This window comes from Tauraco erythrolophus, chromosome 15, assembly GCF_009769465.1.
Source record: "Tauraco erythrolophus isolate bTauEry1 chromosome 15, bTauEry1.pri, whole genome shotgun sequence".
In the NCBI taxonomy this organism is placed as follows: domain Eukaryota; kingdom Metazoa; phylum Chordata; class Aves; order Musophagiformes; family Musophagidae; genus Tauraco; species Tauraco erythrolophus.
The window spans coordinates 7,300,881-7,318,738 of record NC_141479.1 but is presented as its reverse complement, the minus strand read 5'-3'; the positions used below and the strand labels follow the sequence as shown (position 1 = coordinate 7,318,738).

Here is a 17,858-nt window from a genome sequence, read left to right as displayed (position 1 = left end):
TAACTCGCTTGGGCACAACTTCAGCTTGACCTCCTTTCCAGGGTGGCATTAGGAGCTGCCGCTTTCAAACTGGAAGGAGTAGGTTTTGTTGCCGTTTTGAAAGGACATTGTGCACTTACACTGCTCACTCAGTGTTCGTGTACGGTGCAGTTGGAAAGTGTGTGTAATGAAAAAAGGGTGGTATCTGAGGATGACTTTCTAATTTCTCATCAGAACTGGAACTGTATGAGAGCTACATTCAACCGCAGAAAAAGTTCAATTTGAGAAGGAACTGTATTTAAAGAGTTGTTTTCAGCAGTCCTTTTGAGAACGAACTGTGAAATTTAAGATTAAGGAAATAACCTTGCTAGAAAAATTTTCCTTACAGCATTATTGTTTTCTTAAAATGGCACTGTATCTAATTTGAAGAGCTAATAACCTCTTGAATTAGCAACCTATTTCAAAGAACAAACTTTTCTTTTTACCAGTAAATAAAAAACTTCCTGAAACTTGTTTGGTTTTGCGATTACTTTGGTGAAGATTCCCATGAAAAGGAGGCATGTTTCTTATACCCCTGTAGAGTTAATGAGATTGTTTTTACTCATAAACTAAACTTGATGGCTTTATTTTTTAAAAACTGTGTAAGTGGAAAATACATAGTGACATACTCAAGTTCAACAGCTAAAGAGTAATTTAAATACTGAAGTTTTCTGTCATTTGTGGCCTTCTACTGCCCTAGATGAAAGGTAAGTGATGGGAAATGAGATGCTATGAAGTGAGCCAATAATTGATTCAGCTGGCAGGGTTGTTGTGCGTCTTGTCTTGTAGCATGAGAATGACTTAAATATTAATGGAAAAATTCATTCCCTGGAGTGGTATTTCAGCTGCAATTACCTAGAACTGAAAAAATTTTAGCAGTGACTTTATTATATATTCTGGGAGAACTGAAAATATTGGAGAAAAATCCAGGTTGACAGTTCATTCTTTTTGGAAGGAATTTTAAGAATTGTGAAGAAGTTTAAAAACACTTAAATAAACACTTCTGCATGTTTTTGGAGAGGAGGAAGGGAGTGTAAGGCTGTAAGACTGGGAGTAGAGGGTGGAATTCACGGTTATGCTTTGCCTTCGTTACTCTTTGTTTCAATTCCATGCCACTGCACCCATGAGCAATTGCTAATCAGATGCAGCTGATACACTGCGTGTCATTCCTGGTAGAGTCCAAGATTATATTGGAGCCATGAGGTAAAAAGAGCAACATTTAAAAACACTTAAGGATGCGCGTAGTGCTGCGTGATTGTGCATGTAACTGATGAGCACAGGGAAAAGCCTGCTTGTACCAGAGTCACAGGCTCCGTATCTCATACTGCACAGGTGCCTGAAAGCTGTACTGTCAGTCTGCTTTGTCTGCAGCTTCGGTGAACAGCACACTGACTTTCAATGCTAGGCGTCTTCTAAACATGCTCTCCTTTCTGATAAGTGAGCCTAACATCGTTTTCCAGATAATGTCTCCAAGGAGTAAGAGTTGCCTACATGAGTGTCTCAGAGTTGACGGTACTGTATTAATGCGGTATTTTTACTTACTGGCAGCAAGTGGGTTTGTTAGTCTCACCATACCATCATGACGTGTCTCTAAGCTTGCTCTCAAGTTTCAGAATGCTGTGAGCACAGGGTGGTGTTTCCCTCAGAGGAGATTCATCCACATTCAAAGTCTCACAACGCTGATTTTCTGTTAATTCATCAGGCTACATCAGTTGTATTTAAAAAGTTTATTTCTCTTTCTCATGATCGTATGAGCTGCACCGTAATTTTAAAAAGGGAAACCTGCACGTTCAGATACTAATGATTTTCACCCGACCAGATTCACATACAGCCCATACTTTGTTTTTAGAAACTGTGGTTGAGTCCCTGCGCCGTATATAGGCACATTCTCACTTACACTTTGACCTTTCCAGATGCTTAACAACCTCGGAAAACTTAAATGCTTCTGACGTTCTTTAAAATAATAAGGAATGCAAAAATAATAATTTAGTGCATTGATGTAGCAGAAGTAACTCCAATACAAACCATTCAATTTCAAATGTCATCAGTTTCAAAATTTAATAAACAAAAGTAGTTGAACACACAATATACACCTGCTCGGTGAATGCACCTGAAGGCAGTTTATCTGGTTCTTAAATAGAATCAAACAAACAGCTGTAAACTTAACCGAAGCTTCAGACTGTAACTGGACCACACTCATTTTCAGGGATGGTGACAGCCTTTTTAGGTTCCTGAAAGTCTGAAAGATACCAGGTCAATTAGCATATAGAGCTTTTAAACAAAAGAAATGCACACGCAATAGAGTACTCCTATTTGCTGCTACTTGTGCAGGTAGTCCTGAGTAGCTGCATGTTCTCCAAGAGTCCAAGAAAAGATTATGTTTCAGTTGGTTCTGTTACAGAGCCTCTTGTACAACGCTACGAAAAAGACGTCGCTCGGCAACTTTGAAATGGAAATTTCTTAAGCAATTTCCTTGAAAATGTAAGAAAGTTCCTGAAGTAATCCCGCTCTTTTCATTAAATAACAACTTAACTGAAACTTTTTATATGTTTCTTGAAAGGAAATTCTTACCTGCCTTAAAAAGTGGGGACAAACACAAACTCGGGGTATGCTTTTACAGTTTATGTGCCACAAGGGGGAGATGTGGTTCTGGCACTTAGATTTTCCACTGACCTGACTCCTTAATCCAGCAAAACCAGTAGTTACTTTTGGCTGGACGAGTTGAGTTGAGCTGGTGCCATCAATTTACAAAACACTACAGCTGGCCAAATTAAGCAAAAGGAGTGCACAGCCAAAAGCCTGGAGAAGAAGGAAGCATGATGTCCTACTTTTAGCAAATGAGGAATTTTAACTCTTCTCTTGTAACTTCACACTCAATGGAAAAATTAAAATTTGAATGGATTGCCAAGCTTTAAAATTTGGCAATACTGTAAGACGAATGGTAAAATAACTACTTTATGTAGTTGAATCAAAGTTCCCTACATCCAAAAGATTAATTTTGGACTGAGACCAAACACAGCAACTTTCCCTTAGAACCAGAATTTTAAAAAGGGGAGAAAAATTTAAAGTTGGAACTAAGTTACCACAAGCCAGTCTAATGATTTGCAGATGTGGTTTTGTTTTAGTTGGAACAGATGCTACAGTACTTTTTTGTATACTCACCCCCTGTCAAATCTACCCAGCTGTCTTCAGTATCGGGTAAAGGAACTGAAATTCCCATTGCTTTCCGGATTCCGTATGTACTAACAATATCACCTGGAGTCACTTGTTGTGCAAGTTCTTTCAGGTTATTGGTTACTCTCTCCGCTAGAAAAGAGAAGTGGATGTACTTTCATACACACAAAATGGCTGAAATGAGCCCTTCACCCTGTAAGCAGTGTTCCTTACAAATGGAACAAAGTTAAATAATATTTCTGAAACACAAGAGTTTTGTTGTACTGTGTGCAATCGTGCAAGACCTACTGGGAACTACAAAAGAGAGTTAAGATGAACAGGAGGAATGAAATAGCTGCTGACCAAGGCTTGTTGCCATCAAAACCACCGAAAGTTAGAGTGAGCTACTGATGCCTGGGTCACCAGTACAGCAGCTGGGAGAGAGGTGGTGGCACCCACAGAGCAGGTGTGTTGGTAACACCTGGCTCTCAGGATTCAGCATTTAGTTCTGTACATAAACTAGAGAGACTGTTCTTGTCACTGCAGTGCAGTTTTCCTTCAAGAAGGAAGCTCCAAGTACTTCAACATTTTAAGGTAGGTAATATTTGATCTGGTTTAGACTTGGTATAATACCAACTTGGTGATACTTCTGCAATAATGGGGAATTTATCTTATCACATCAAAGTGGTTATTTGAGACCACACTGTCTTTTTTAGACCAGGCTGTATAACTGACCATGAGACAAGAAGCTTTACTAAATAATTAATGAATTTATGATTGGTATTAACTGGTATAATAAAATAGACTGATAGCTAGATCAAACCTGGAATAAAGCCACCTTTACAATAAGAATTTAATAACACTTAAGCAACCCCTGTTCAAAGACACTAAAAGTCATGGAGCTAGAGGTGTTTGGCTACATCTGCCTCATGGCATAGAGAAAGCTTCCCGTCTGTTCTAGGAAAATTTATTAATAAAGAGAAAATACTTGTAGTTACTGTTTAAAACTTTCATCTGGCTTTACGTACCAAAAAAACCACACCATCTTCTAGGCCTAACAGGGTACATATTCTGTACCACTCTTACACTTCTGTCTGTCTTGGAATTGATACAAGTTGGGACTTGATCAATTCTGCAAGAATGATCAGAAAAAGTGTATTTACCCAAGTGCATCTCTCTGTAAGATGGACCCAGAAGACAAATCATATTAGGGGGTGGTTTTGTACTTAGTCGTTCATTTTGAGCATCCTGGAGTTCTCTCAGAAGCTTTGTTGTTTCATCGAGTTTCCTCTGGAAGATTTCAGCCTCTGTTTAATGAAGAAAAAAGAAAGTCCTAACTAGTAAGAGAGTATATTTACTTACTCTATGATGTAAAATATGATTAGCCTGACCATGCGAAGAGATTGAGAAACTGAAACGGTTACAGACATATCAGAAGTGCAAGTAGCAAGAAAACTCACCCTCAGAATCAAACTCTTCTATAGGCATGCCAAAGTTTGAAACTGCTTTTAGTGCTGTAAGTCTGTCATTAGTAGCAGAGTCCAGCCTGGCAGCAATATCAATTTCCATAATCTTTAAAAGAAAAAAAAGCAGTAAGTAATAATTTAGATAGTATCAGCCTTGAAACAACAAAATTGTTTGAGGAAAATAAGAACACGAAAGTTAGTTAAAATTAGTCTGCTCTACAAAAAAAGGGAACATACAGAGGGAAAGCTGAAAAGACACCCTGTGGAAATTTTACTGCCCTACGGTTATTTGGTTTACTATGCCATTTCAAACTCAAACAGAAAATGGCATCTGCCAACAACACTGGGGGCATGCACCAATGATGTAGCACCTTAAGACGAGCATCCCAACTAAAAAAAAAAATATGTGAGGCTAAATTCAAAACCAATGTGGGAACAGGCTGCAGAGGAAGGCTTCAGGAGAGCAGCCCTTTCCCTAGAACGGCCGCTATGCTTTGTGTAACTGAACAAACTTTGAGTGGAATGATTAATTTAGAGATATGTTGTATGCCCCTAGGGGCACAAGGTATTGGTGAAAACGCCTCAAGGATAGCTATGTATCGTGTGGTATTTTACACTTACAAGTTCGTGTTAAACCGAATCAGATTAAGATAGGAATAAAGCAACTGTAGCTGCCAACCAGAAGATCTAACACAGGGTTAAACAATCACAAACGAAAACATACAAAACATTTTCTTCCAGTTCTCTTGCCAGATAGCCTCATTTGAAGACTTAACCTTTTGGAGATTCTTACTCTCCAAATGCCTACAAAATAGCAAACGTTGTCGTGAGTCACGCAGTGTGTAGTTGTGTGTTTACAGCTCGTCAAAGTCCCAGCGTAGCTGCACAGGCCTTAAGGCTGTAGGCAGTTTTGTCTCCGTGAGGTTAGACAGGCTGGTTAAAGCCATTAGCTGATATAGAAGAATTTTACCTTTACATCTTTTATTGCATCACTTCTTTCATGTGGGCCTTCAGCTTCCTCCAATGGCTGAACAGAGAAAGGATTTTTAAAGGCAATAAAATTAATATTTTAAGTTCAAAGTAAAACCTTACAAAATGCAGTATTTTTAAAGTGAGGTAAATATACCACGATGAGCTTGCTTTGTAAGCCAAGTTACAGAGTAGCTATTTTTAGAGGGGTTTCTTCAGCTATTAACGTTTTAACTATAATACATTTTATTGCTCTTTGCAAAGGCCACATACTTATCCCCAGTGATGTCACATCCGAGATTATTTACTGGGGGGGCAGGAAAAGGAAGGATGAGTACTAGAGGCCGACATCTATTCTGTTTCTGTACATAACTGTGTTTCTCTTAACACTTGCAACAGTAGAGGTTGAACCCTGTCACTTCTGGGTGCTAGAAAAGAGCTAAACTTGTGATGCTAAGCAAAGGTCTGAACTGGGGCTAAAGGTTGACCTTTGATCCATGAAATATATCTAGTATTAATTTAGCTAAGATTCGACCCCTAAGTAAGAGGCTATGATCTGTTTTAATAGTTTACACTGATGTGAAACTCAAGACTTTCAGTTAACAGGAACTGTCTTGTGGAGATTCTCAACCAATTCTCAGATTGTCAATTAAGATCGTCAAAGCAGCCCCTTTGATTCCAGTCGTGTTTGGCACATACAGGTACTGAAACCTCCTGAGAATTTGAAGAGTAGGTGTTTAGTATTTTTACATAGTACATAGTTGAGTATAAAAGCACTGCACCAACTAAAGAGAAAAAACAGTTAGGAATTCTCCAGAACTAAACAGCGGCTGCTAGGAACATGAGAAACTTCTAATAGAAGCAAGAAAGCCCGTTCATGATTCCCTCATTTCTCAACAACTGCTTATTGATATTTTCTTACTAAATGGAAAAGGAGCTAGTGCTAACAGGAGAAGGACAGCCAGCAGACCACGAAAGAATGTGTGACTCTGTCCCTATCTACAATATTTTGTTAATCTTCACATTTCACAAATTAACAAATCAGAATAATTCCTTTCCAGAAAATCCATCCATTGGAGACAAAGATCAGTCCTCACTTTCAAATTTTACCAATTAAAAGGGAGCCTATAAATAGAAGCAGCATCATCTTTCCCTAGCTTTAGAGCTTGTGTGCTAAACCCAAAGATCAGACAGTACCCAAACCCACTCTTACCGTTTCTAGTTCTCTGAGAGCTCTAGAATGTCCTCCTTTAGTTAGAACATCAAGCAAACTATCAGCCATTAAGAAAGGATAATCTTGTGATTTCATCAAAAAATCATGAATACTAAAAGATCAACAGACAGTTACAGTAACTACCTTCATACCAAACATTCAATGGAAAAAAGTTACGTAAAGTCACATCAATATGTACGGCATAGAAAACACAAGAAGTAGCACAGAATTGGATGCAAATGGCTTGCTTTAGTTTAATTATCCATGCCTTTTGTAGCTGAGGAACCCATTCAGATTCCTAACAAAAACTGGAAAACTAGGAAAAGCATCCTGCCTAAGGCAGCCGCAGACTTGCACAGGCACTTAACACTTGTACTGTACCCAAATATTCCCACATTTCATATGAACTTACACCACCATGAATTCTATCTTTGAGATTCTCATAAAACAAAAGGACTTTGAAGTTTTTATAATCAAGAATAATAAAAACAATGAGAATTAAATATTTTTACTGTAGTAAATAATATGAAAATCAACAATATACACACTATTTAAGAATGAAATCGGGAATCGTTATGTCTGGCCTCAGCTCTCCCACTATGACCATAGTGGCTTGGTCAGTATTTGACATTAACAAAGATGCATCTCACTCAAGGCAGTAACTAAGTTCATTAATGTTAAAAAAAATCCAGTTTGCATAAACATTTGTACCATTCAATGTTCTTCTGGCTTTGAACATGAGTCCTTCAGAGTTGGTCACAAACATACTTAAATTTTAGACTGTGTTCCTATGTATCAGTAGCATCGAAATCCTTCCATCTTGGCTAATTTCACTTTACAGTCAAATTTTCTTGTAAAGTACTTGTTTTCTTAAAACAAAACCAGCACATTTTGCAGAGAGCTGCACATAACTGCTGCTGTACACGACAGCTGTAACAGGCATCCTACTTGTTTGATTACCTGAAAGATCCTTGATTAGAATCTTCTCCATACGTTGAATAGATTAAGTCAGAATCTTCTTTGCTGATGTTGGCAAATGTCGAATCGTATGTGGGAGCATAGGAGCTATAGGGTCCGTAGTTCAAGTATGTCACTAATGAATAACAGTACTAATTATTACCTCCGACACACATGTATCAGATAAAAACAAGAAGAGGTTGTAAAACAAGCCCCAAAAAGAAATTTTCAGGAACACATTTCTTATGGTAAAAACAAGCTTTCACAGAGTACCATCTGTTCACGCTGTAACATCTTTTACTCACATCTAGATCAAATGCATTTCTATTTACAAATGTTTTATTAACAATGCTGTGTGCCTTAACACAGTATGGAAATTCAGTCTGGCGCCAGTAACAGGTTCTCAGGCTCCCCACTAAGCTCTTTCAAAGCCAGCAAAAACCTTTATCTATCTTCTGTAGTTCCTCTTCTCAATATAGATGAACGTTTCACTAAATACGCCTCCCCTTTTAGATGTGTAAATTAAGCTAGACTTCGTGATGCGCTCTTTAGCCATGTCACAGATACATGCAATAATGTGCTTTATCATTACAAAAACCAAACCACTTAGCTCCAAACTATTTGTGTGCCAGTAATGAGATCAACCTAATTCGTTTATATGAGGAGGATGATTTATATTTTAAAGAAAAATCAGCACTTGCCTGGAGTAACCTTGTTTCTTTTATCTTCTTTGAACCCTTGTAATGTATTAACTCCCGACTGAAGCCTTCCTGCTGTCATTCCCAGCTTTACAGGGCAGTAACCTGGTTCTACAGCAGGATGTATCAAAAGAGAAATAACCAAGGCATAGTTAGGCGACAGAGGAAGATGCCCAAACTCATCTGATACTCGTAGCCAGAAACTTCAAAATAAATAGAATACAACTCCCAAAGTGTGTTTTCCTTTCCAAATGCTTCATATTAAAGACCATGTGTCGTCTTAGACATGAATCCAGACCAAATAAGTGGTAATACCAGTTAAGTGTAGAATGTTTAACTTAACATTTAAGTTTTCACTATCAGTCTTCCTCCTCCTTCCTGTCCTCCTCTAACAAGAGGCTGCATCATTAAAGAGGATCTGATTGTTAACGTGGAACACCACTCTTTATTTACTCTTGCTGACATTTCCTACTGCACAAATAGAGGGACGCGAGAAGTCAAGTTTTCAGCTTGGTTGCTGTCTGTTCTAGACCTAGTCCTGGTCCGTTCAGCTCTGTCATGAGCTGGCAGTTGAACAGTCAAGCACCTGCACTCTTTTAGCTAATGGCCGTACACAGATGGTACTGACATGACAAAACGATTTGGGACCCAGATAGTTCCCAGTGGCTGATTCTGGAACACCTGTGACCTTTGGGGTCAGCAGACACTGCACTCTACATGGATCAGACATAAGGGGAGCCCAGGAATTAGATGTGCCCAAGCATATGGCCCGTAGTCTCTTCTCCAATGGCAAAAGTTTTCTCTTGCAGGTCCCACAGACAGCTGATGCAAAAAGAAGCAAGAGCCACTGAGGGCTCCCTCCAGCTGCTCCTAACAACAGCCACAACTGGTTCCCATCTATGTGCTCTCTCAGCTGCAGCTTTTTAAATCCAGATCTTTATCAGACTGTAATGGAACATTAGGTTCTTGGCCAGTGTTTGCTGATCTGCCCCACCAAAAAAGCAGCAGACCAGGTATGTGAAAGTGGCTTGTTACCTGAGCCATGCCAACTTACCTCCTGCAGTAAGGTCAACTGGATTAAGAAGGCCCAGAGTTGTTGTACCATCTGGTTTTCTTCTTTCAAATTCACACTGAAGTAAGATCAGACTATTTTAATTTACTTAATAGTTGAAATTCATGGTCCTTAAACTCATAAAAACATCTAATGAAACTGTCCTATCTGTAGGAATCAGAAAGGGATTTGGAAAGATCAGCCAGACTCAGAGGGGAGTGCTGCTCTCTAACTTTTTTATTTTCATTAGGTAATTTTATTATTGGTATAGGCACAAGGAATTAAGAAATTATGATAAATATTAACATTTCTGCAGAGGCTAAAAGATAAAATAAGTAATTTATGTAGAAAATTAAACTGGCCCAGTACTACCAAACTGGGCTCCTTCTCCTGTAACATGAATAAGCTTTGATCAGATATGTGCCTGTTTCAGAACTATGGGGTTTTTTGCAGGTCACATTCAAGATATTTTCTTGAGGCTCCTACTATTCATCCTTTTCTACTACTTTATAGAAAATTTAAGCTCCACTTGCTCTGCTGATGAAATTCAGCAGGCATTCAACTGCTCTGCCCCTCTTTTTTAATCTTACGATGTCACACAGATGATCAGCCACGTGCAAAATGGTGTCAACTGTAGCAAAAGCACAGCCTGAGTTTCAGCTGACATAAGATGCCAAGTAAGTCTGGTTTAGGGAAAACTGAAAGGGGTTACCAAACACACAAATATTTACCTGGCTGTTTGCAAGTCGTCTGGTTAACTTTCCTCCAGATTCCCTAACAATGCGATCAATCTGCTCTTGTTCCCTTTCCAAGCTATTGTTTCGTAATTTGTCTTCAAGCAGATCTTTGTCCTTCCTGTGAAGAAAATCCACACAACTTAGTTACTAGTGTTAACAGATTTAACAGACACAAATCGGCTAAATATCACAAAAGGATACAGTGAAGAAATTGGTTTTTGCCACCTATGCAAACTGTTTTTGTAGACAAAACAACTAACAAAAAAAAAGCCATTTAATATGACTATTTAATATAGCTGGGGAAAGTATGTGACAAAGATTTATATCAGCAAATACTTTTTTATGTTAGTAACTGTACAGGTCCCTATGTTTAGCTTACATCAGCCATACTGGTGTCCTAGTTTAACATGTTGCCAGATTTTACGTCATCACTCCCACAAAACCAACAAGGATATTTTGGTAAAATAAAATACTAGATACTCTGAATTTTAGTATCTGTATTTTCTGATCTGTGAAAACAAAGTCACTAGTATTTCAGAACACTGAAAGGTTCTAGATATTTCTAGATACTGAAAGATATTTCAGGAAGCATATGTTCTCTATATGTACATGCATTTACATGTTTCAAATACAACTGCTACTACTAAAAAAAAAACAGAGACTTGACATTGGCTATATAGTTATTTGTACCAAAACATGTAAAAGGTCATGTTTGCAGGCTCTCTCCAACACAATACTGCTTCTGTGAAACAGACACTAATATAGAAAATAACTGAAGGAATGGAGTTGATGAGCAGTATAGGGTTAAGTACATTAAAAAATAATGGTATCATAACAGATTCTAAACTTTTGGTATATGAGGACGCTTTATATAAATGGTGCTTCCTTGAGATAAAAAAAAGTCTTAGTGTACATGCAGTACCAGAAAGAGAGAAACCCACATCCACTGGTCCCTAAGAGTCATGTTTCAGATGCATTTAAAGGGTTTCTCCTTTAATAATTGTTATTGAGATAATACTTCACTTTTTGTGTTCTTTGCTAGGTGTTTTGAAAGCTTTGGTGTCACCATCCACAGGTTCTCCTTTGTCTTTCCCAGGACCATTTTCATCTTCCCCAGTTTGCTGCAGCTCCGTCTTGTCCTTCTGCTTCCTTGTCTTCTGCAGGTCAGCCATGAATTCTATACTTTGTTTCAGGCTCTGAATCCTCTCCTAAGAAACACCGGAATCCTTTTATTTGCTACTTCAATTAATCTTCTCCTAAGCTATCCACAGAGGATGATCTTATTTCAGTTCATTCTTTCTTACACTAGCAAGTATAAATGCAGTTTAGAAAATGAAATATTAAATGTAAATATTTCTTCAATAACTGATCTGGGAGCAGTACTAAAGCATGAGCCTTAAAGCAATGTATTATTTAAATTGTAACATACAAACATTAAGTAAATTTTTATTAATTTTCCTGAGATCACTGTAAGAAAAGTGGAATGAAAGAGGGGTCAAAAGGAAGCAGCATATTTTTTAATATTTTGTTTTGTATTTTCTATTACCTGGCTAAGTATCTTCATTCCTGAGTGCAGCAGTTTTTTTGCAGCTTTGTAGTAAATGGTGTCTGGTTTGTTGTAAGTCATGGCATTAGTACACATCAGTTTGAAGTTATCCTGTACAGACATTAATAATTTTGGGATGAAAGTTAAAATTTTATAGTATACTGTATTAAAACCCTTGTTGCATATGCAGTGTCTTGAGCTTCAGGGAAAAAGAACTTCAGAGAACACTTTAATTAATAAGTTTAAGAAATCTATTTAATTAAAAAATTAAACAGAAATAAGCATGTAAATTAGATTCACATCTCAAAACTAGCACCCCAACAAACATCCTGAAAGCATTCTTAAGTGTTCAGTATTGTTTGTCGTTTTTAAAGTTTTAATGCAAGTCCTCTTAGCTAAAATTACCCACTCCCCTGACCAATCAGCAGTCATTAAAAGAAAAACAAAGCAAAGCAACATAAAAAAGACAAGAACCTAACATTAAAACCAGAAAAGCTGCAATTCAAAGTTGAATCATTGTAAGGAATATAGCAAAGTTTCAGTTACAATGAAGAAAAGAAATGCATGCTTGTTTGAAGTTCTTGAATGGCTGAGCTAGAAACTTCACTTCTATACTCACTGCAGAGCCTCTACAGGTAGGTATGTTTTATCACATTCTCAGCTATTTACAAAGGCAAAAAGTTAAAATGAAAAACTAACCAGAAACAGCTGAAACAACAGGGAACATTCCTCTTAAGTTTTGGAGCTTTACAGAAGAATGTGTAAGAAAACAACCAATACTATTAACTAACATCTGCCCAAGTTCAACTGTTAACTATATACAAATTACACTTCTCAGGTCCTCATGTAGCCCAGTAAAGAAGTAGAGGATATTTCTGCTGGAGAAAACAAAACAAAACAAGCCCCCAGACCTTTTAAAAGCTTTAGAGGCCTTCAGAACAGGCCCTCGAATCCGCTGGACACACTATAGCGCAGGGTCAAGTGCTTGCTGCCAGAAGGACTGAGCTCATCTTGCCTTCACCAGTTGGGGATCTACATGACTAGACAAGGCTGGCTGGCACAGAGGTGACAGGAGGCAAATGACAGAGTAGCAAAAGGCAAAGCCAGTAAATTCACCAGGCTCCTGTTTTTTTGAGAGGCAATATATTCAAAAAAAGAGAGCAGTCTGACAGAAATGCTAACGTTTTCATTCTTAACATCTAGAATGACATGCTGAAGGACAAACTGACAGGTTCTATTTCATCCTGCATAAAGCCATCCACATCTTTGAGAGCGTATTTACCAGAAGTGTTTTCTCTTTCATGTCCACAACTTCACTACTCACAAAAATTCAATAAGAAACATTTCTTCAGGCAGAAGCACTGGTTATTTCGGCATCTTCATATTCTCATAAAATACCAGAGCTCAAGTTAATTGAGCATTATACATCTTTGTAGTCAAAATAAAATGTACAGAATTACCTTTAATTCCTCTATGGACTGGTACCCATTGTTCTTGATCTTCTCTTTCATGGTACTGAAATCCATTGGGTTTTTAATGATCATGGAATAGCCAGGGGCAATAAAGTCAGTCACAGGAAATGAAAAGAAAGAACTTGGATCTTTTCTGTTAAGAAATGAAAAGACAGTTTTTTATGTTTCAGCTTATAACAAAGAACACATTGAGCTTGGAATTAAATAGAAAGGAAAGGACTAAGCTGAAAAGGAATCAAAAACATAAAGCTAGAAATGGCTTGTGTCAGCACAATCTTTCACTTTTGAAGGTTGACAAGATCCCATATGCAAACCCATACACCAAAAAAGTGCTACAAACATATTTTAGAAGTTACTTCTACATTTTGATTAACTGAGTTTCCAAGAAGATTAAAAAAAACCCCTCTTTTTTTAATTTTAGCTTTTTGAAATTTGGTTTTACAATAATTAACTGAAAAACAAAGGGAACAAATGTCTTAACAACGTATACCTCTCATTCATTGCTTACTCTGAAATTAACAGAAGGGAAAGCTCGTTGCTAAAAGTTGTGATTGAATGTGTGTATTTATGATTATGTTAATGTTCAGGTTATGTAACGTTAATAGTTCTTTTACATTTTTAAAATTTAAAAAATTACATTTTTAAAATTTCCCAAGACTTTCGGTGATATCTGACATACACTGATGTTCCTGGGTGCTTTTAACAGCGTTAAAATCAAATACAGTTGGTTGGTATTTTCTCCTTAGGATCAGGCTTAGTTAATAAGCTGGCAAGAACCTCTCCTCCAGAACCATTTTTTTTGGCTTTTCACTAAACTCTGCAGCTTGAGCCTGGCGGCCTACGCCAAGGTCGACATGTTCCTCGCTGTTAATCACATACACTGGTGAAACCCTCAGCACTTCAGGCCTTTTTCCTGAGGCCTTTTTCCTGAGGCTTACTTACAATTTGTGGATTTCTACTCCAAGGTGCAAAGTTGCTACAGAACAGTGAAAAGCATTTTGCTACACGCACTGCAGAAGCACACAGTGCAGATATTCTGCAACGCCTGTGGAACGCTTGCACAATAGCTTCCAACTGCGAGACAGGACTCAAAAGCAAAAGTTTCTTCTTTCTTTACGCATACAAAGGCAGCCAAAACAAACACACGTGCTTTTTGACAGTTGGTAAGCAGCTTCTTGAAACCGACACCAAGGTCTTGAAAATGAAAGGTTAACAGAAAACTCGAAGTTGCAAGCTTAACCTGGTGAGACAGGTTAAGGGAAAGATCTTTCAACCACTCTTGTCCAAGACGCACAGACTTCCTTAATACTTGAAGTCAAGAAATAACATCTTAAACCCCTGACTACTTGAAAGAACTACAAATACTGCAAATCTGATTGTTTCAATCAAAAGACATTTGGTTAATAAGACAGTAAGAGAATATGACTTAAATTTTCAAGTATGTACTTGTAGCAAATAATGCTAAAAATAGGAGAACTCAAGGTAAAAGAAGTTTTGGCAAGTTCATCCCAAACTCTTGAGCCTCTCTGAAAAAAGCTTCTTATAAAGAAAGCATTGCGTTATTGGAAAATTGTCCTACTGTAAAGTTTTTTAAAAGTACTCTAAACTTGAAACAAGGTGATTACAAGAAGCCTAAGCTGAGGAGAAGTTGTAAGTATGCATTCTTAAACTAGTACTTAAATTCCTAAAATAGTCCTGTTAGCAATATATCTAGCAATTATATTTTCACTCAGCTTTTTACATGCCTCTTCCCGAATTTTGATTTCATGGCTCTAAAAGCCTGCAGCACAGACATTTACCTTTGCAGCTGTCTCATGAGTTGATTCAAAGCTTCCTGAAGTGGTGTTTGCTCCACTTCTAGACCAAAAAGAAGCGAGAGGAAAAAAGGGTGTGAAACAGAACTGACTGCAAACTAAACTTGCAAGATATCAGAAAACAACTAAACAAAACTGACACAGCTTGTGAATTCATCATAAAGGAAAAGAATACAGTGGCAAAACCCACAACACATTCAGGGGATCTGCTTTTCTCAGTGGCCTTACTTGACACCCTGCTCACTCTGACATAGGTACCAGGTACCAGTCTGAAAAAGAAGTATACAGTAACATAATTTCAAATATTTGTATGAGATGAGGAAAAACACTGAGATGGCAAAAAACGTCAAGTCACTTACTATACAAACAAAGAACAATAAAATGTGAGTCATAAATAAAACCTGGAATTCACAAAAGAAATTTCTTTTTTTCTCTCCTACCTTCCTGTTTTGATAAAGTACTTGTCAATGGTTTCTCTGGTGGCAATTCCAATCTGATGGGCGTCTGACACCTCATTTCCTGTTCTCCCTCACTGTCTGCATGGTCTCGATCCCGTTTCTTTTTATCCTCCTGTAAAGAGAAAGATTGTTATAGACACCTAGAGAACCTGCAAAACCAGCATTATTACTGTAGATAATGTGCTCTGGATTTTTCAAAACAATCTCACATAGGTTTGGTTTTTTTTAAAAAAAGTTTGTAAGTCTTTAAAATCCTTGCATTCTTTAGGTACTGTCTCCATCTGCTGGACAATAAAATAATTCAGGTATAAAATGAAACGTATCACAGAATTATTTTTTTAAAAAATGTGACAGACAGCCACTCATGGCATGACAGGAACGACTCCACACTAGCCCTGCACAGAGAACTGCCTCCAGAGAAGCCCCTAAGATGATTTTTGAAGGTTTTAGAAAAACTAGTAAGAAATAGTCAGCAAATTTAAAATTAGAGGTATCCATAATGTTTCAAATAAATGTGTTATCATTTCTTATCACACTAAGAACCCTGAGAGGGAAATACATTTTTTTTTCTTTTTAATTAAGAACTTGTAAAATCTTCATTGTGTTTTATATAAATGGATTTATTTAGACACAGAATTTCCTCCCCCCTTTTTAATTTTCTGCGTTTTTATACTCGCCAGTAAATTTTTGAAAGATGAGAAATTTCAGATTACTTCACTCATCTTTTTCCAACAAAAATACCTGGAGAAAAGGAATCAGCAAAACTGAGTTTGAAGGTATTCCAACTTAAAGATGCAAGTTACAGTCATATCTGCTCACCTTTTGATGTGAAAACTAGAGAAAGCTGAAGCATGTTTTTTTCTAAAATGCATTAGCATCAATATGTACCTTAACTTTCCTCTTTCTTTTCTCCTTTTCTTCTCCAGGAACCTGTTTTTCGCCTTTCTTTCTCTTTTTCCTTTTTCTGTCCTTGTGTTTTTCATGTTCAGATTTGTCTTCGTACAGGCTTGAGTCCAGTCCTGCATTTCCAGTAGAGAGCTCAGCCACTTCACTTCCTCCAACTTTCAGCACCAGCTTCAGCGGTTTTTCTACGTACTCTGGCGAGAGCAGAGAGCAAGCGACGTGAGCACCTCACAAAACACACTCCTACCCTCAGCCTGCGCGGCACGGCACAAGCTCCTCACTGCCGCACGCAGCTTTCAAAGGCTGCCGCTAAACCATCTTCTCATCATCTCCTTTTCTTTCCGGCCGATTCTGCTTCCCCCGCGAACAGCCGCGGGGCCGCGCCGCCCCGACCACCCGCAGCCTCCCCGCGCCGGGCTCACCGGCGGCATCAAGGCCGCTTCTCCCCGTTCCCGTCCCCGTCCTCGCTCCCCACACGGCCTCAGCGTCTCCCCTCAGTTCCCAAACCGCGCCGGCGGCCGGGCCCGGCCGGGCCGCGCTGCCCCCGCGGCGGGGCGGGCGGCAGCGAAGGCCGAGGGCCCGCGCCCGCTGTGAGGCGTCCCTCCCCGGCGGCCCCCTGCCCACCCACCCTCGTACGGGTGCTTGTCCGACTTGTGCTTCTTGTGCTTCTTGCCCATGGCAGCTGCAAGGCACCGGCCCCTCGAAGCAGGCCCCGCTGCGGCGGTGCTCACCGGCCCCGCCGACGCGCAGTGCCGGCGGAAAGCGGGCGGGCGCGGCCGGGCAGCGCCCCCTGGCGCGCCGGAGGTACGGCGAGCCGCGCGGCAGCCGGTGCCGGTGCGGAGGCGGCCGCCGGTTCGCTTGGCGGGAGCAGCGGCGGCGGCTGAGCGGCGAGGTCGGGCGGTGCCTGCCGTGAGCAGCCCCCTCCGCCCACAGGGCTGAGCTGGCCGGGCAGCCCGGCCCCGCTCCCGGGCAGCGCTGCCTCGCGAGCCCGCACAGCCCCTCGCGCCTCTCCCCTCACGGCCCGCCGCAGCCCCGCTCTCACGCAGCCGCCGGTGAGCCCCTTCCTCCTCACGGCGGGATGAAGGCCGCCAGCAGCGGCCTGCTAGTCCCGAAGCTGGAGAACCCGGGCCCAAGTTTGCACCAGTGAGAAGCGCAGAGGCCGTGCACGCCTGAGGAGCGGTGGGAGCTGGGCGCGGCCCAAGGTGTGTACCCTCGGCAGGGACCGGGCGCTCCTGTGCCCCGACGGAATCAGTGACGGTTGTAAGGCGCTCGGCCTGTGAGGCTTGCTCGCCGGTTTTGAAAGCAAATCCTTTGTAATCAGCTTGTAAATTTAAGGAAAATATATGTTTATTGTCCATTACAGGTTAAAAATAGTTTAGGTAGAAATGAGGACCTCCTAGAAA

The 17,858-nt window shown here is 39.7% G+C and overlaps 1 protein-coding gene across 2 annotated transcripts; it reads right to left on the bottom strand.

Moving 5' to 3' along the window:
* Positions 1–1,916: 1,916 nt before the first annotated feature.
* BRD7 (bromodomain containing 7) lies at positions 1,917–17,166 on the bottom strand. 2 transcript variants are annotated; one of them, XM_086620834.1, is made up of 17 exons: positions 17,084–17,166; positions 16,441–16,649; positions 15,535–15,664; positions 15,080–15,137; positions 13,269–13,413; positions 11,809–11,919; positions 11,286–11,470; positions 10,257–10,380; positions 9,529–9,604; positions 8,478–8,585; positions 7,780–7,912; positions 6,820–6,931; positions 5,608–5,664; positions 4,632–4,743; positions 4,335–4,478; positions 3,181–3,324; positions 1,917–2,257 (listed from the first exon to the last, which is right to left on the bottom strand). In XM_086620834.1, exons 1-17 carry the CDS (start codon positions 17,130–17,132, stop codon positions 2,193–2,195), a joined length of 1,962 nt encoding a protein of 653 aa, XP_086476960.1. In that variant the 5' UTR covers positions 17,133–17,166; the 3' UTR covers positions 1,917–2,192. The 2 variants fall into 2 exon arrangements, with proteins under 2 accessions (XP_086476960.1, XP_086476961.1); XM_086620835.1 differs by having other exon boundaries at positions 5,614–5,664.
* Positions 17,167–17,858: the final 692 nt, after the last annotated feature.

Excerpts from the sequence above, each read along its gene's own strand:
- BRD7 (XM_086620834.1), bottom strand. The coding sequence starts at position 17,132 with ATGGGCAAGAAGCACAAGAAGCACAAGTCGGACAAGCACCCGTACGAG. Across the intron at positions 13,414-15,079 it reads CTCATGAGACAGCTGCAAAG|AAAAGATCCAAGTTCTTTCT; the intron begins GTAAATGTCTGT and ends ATTTCTTAACAG. Across the intron at positions 4,744-5,607 it reads ATGCAATAAAAGATGTAAAG|ATTATGGAAATTGATATTGC; the intron begins GTAAAATTCTTC and ends TTTCTTTTAAAG.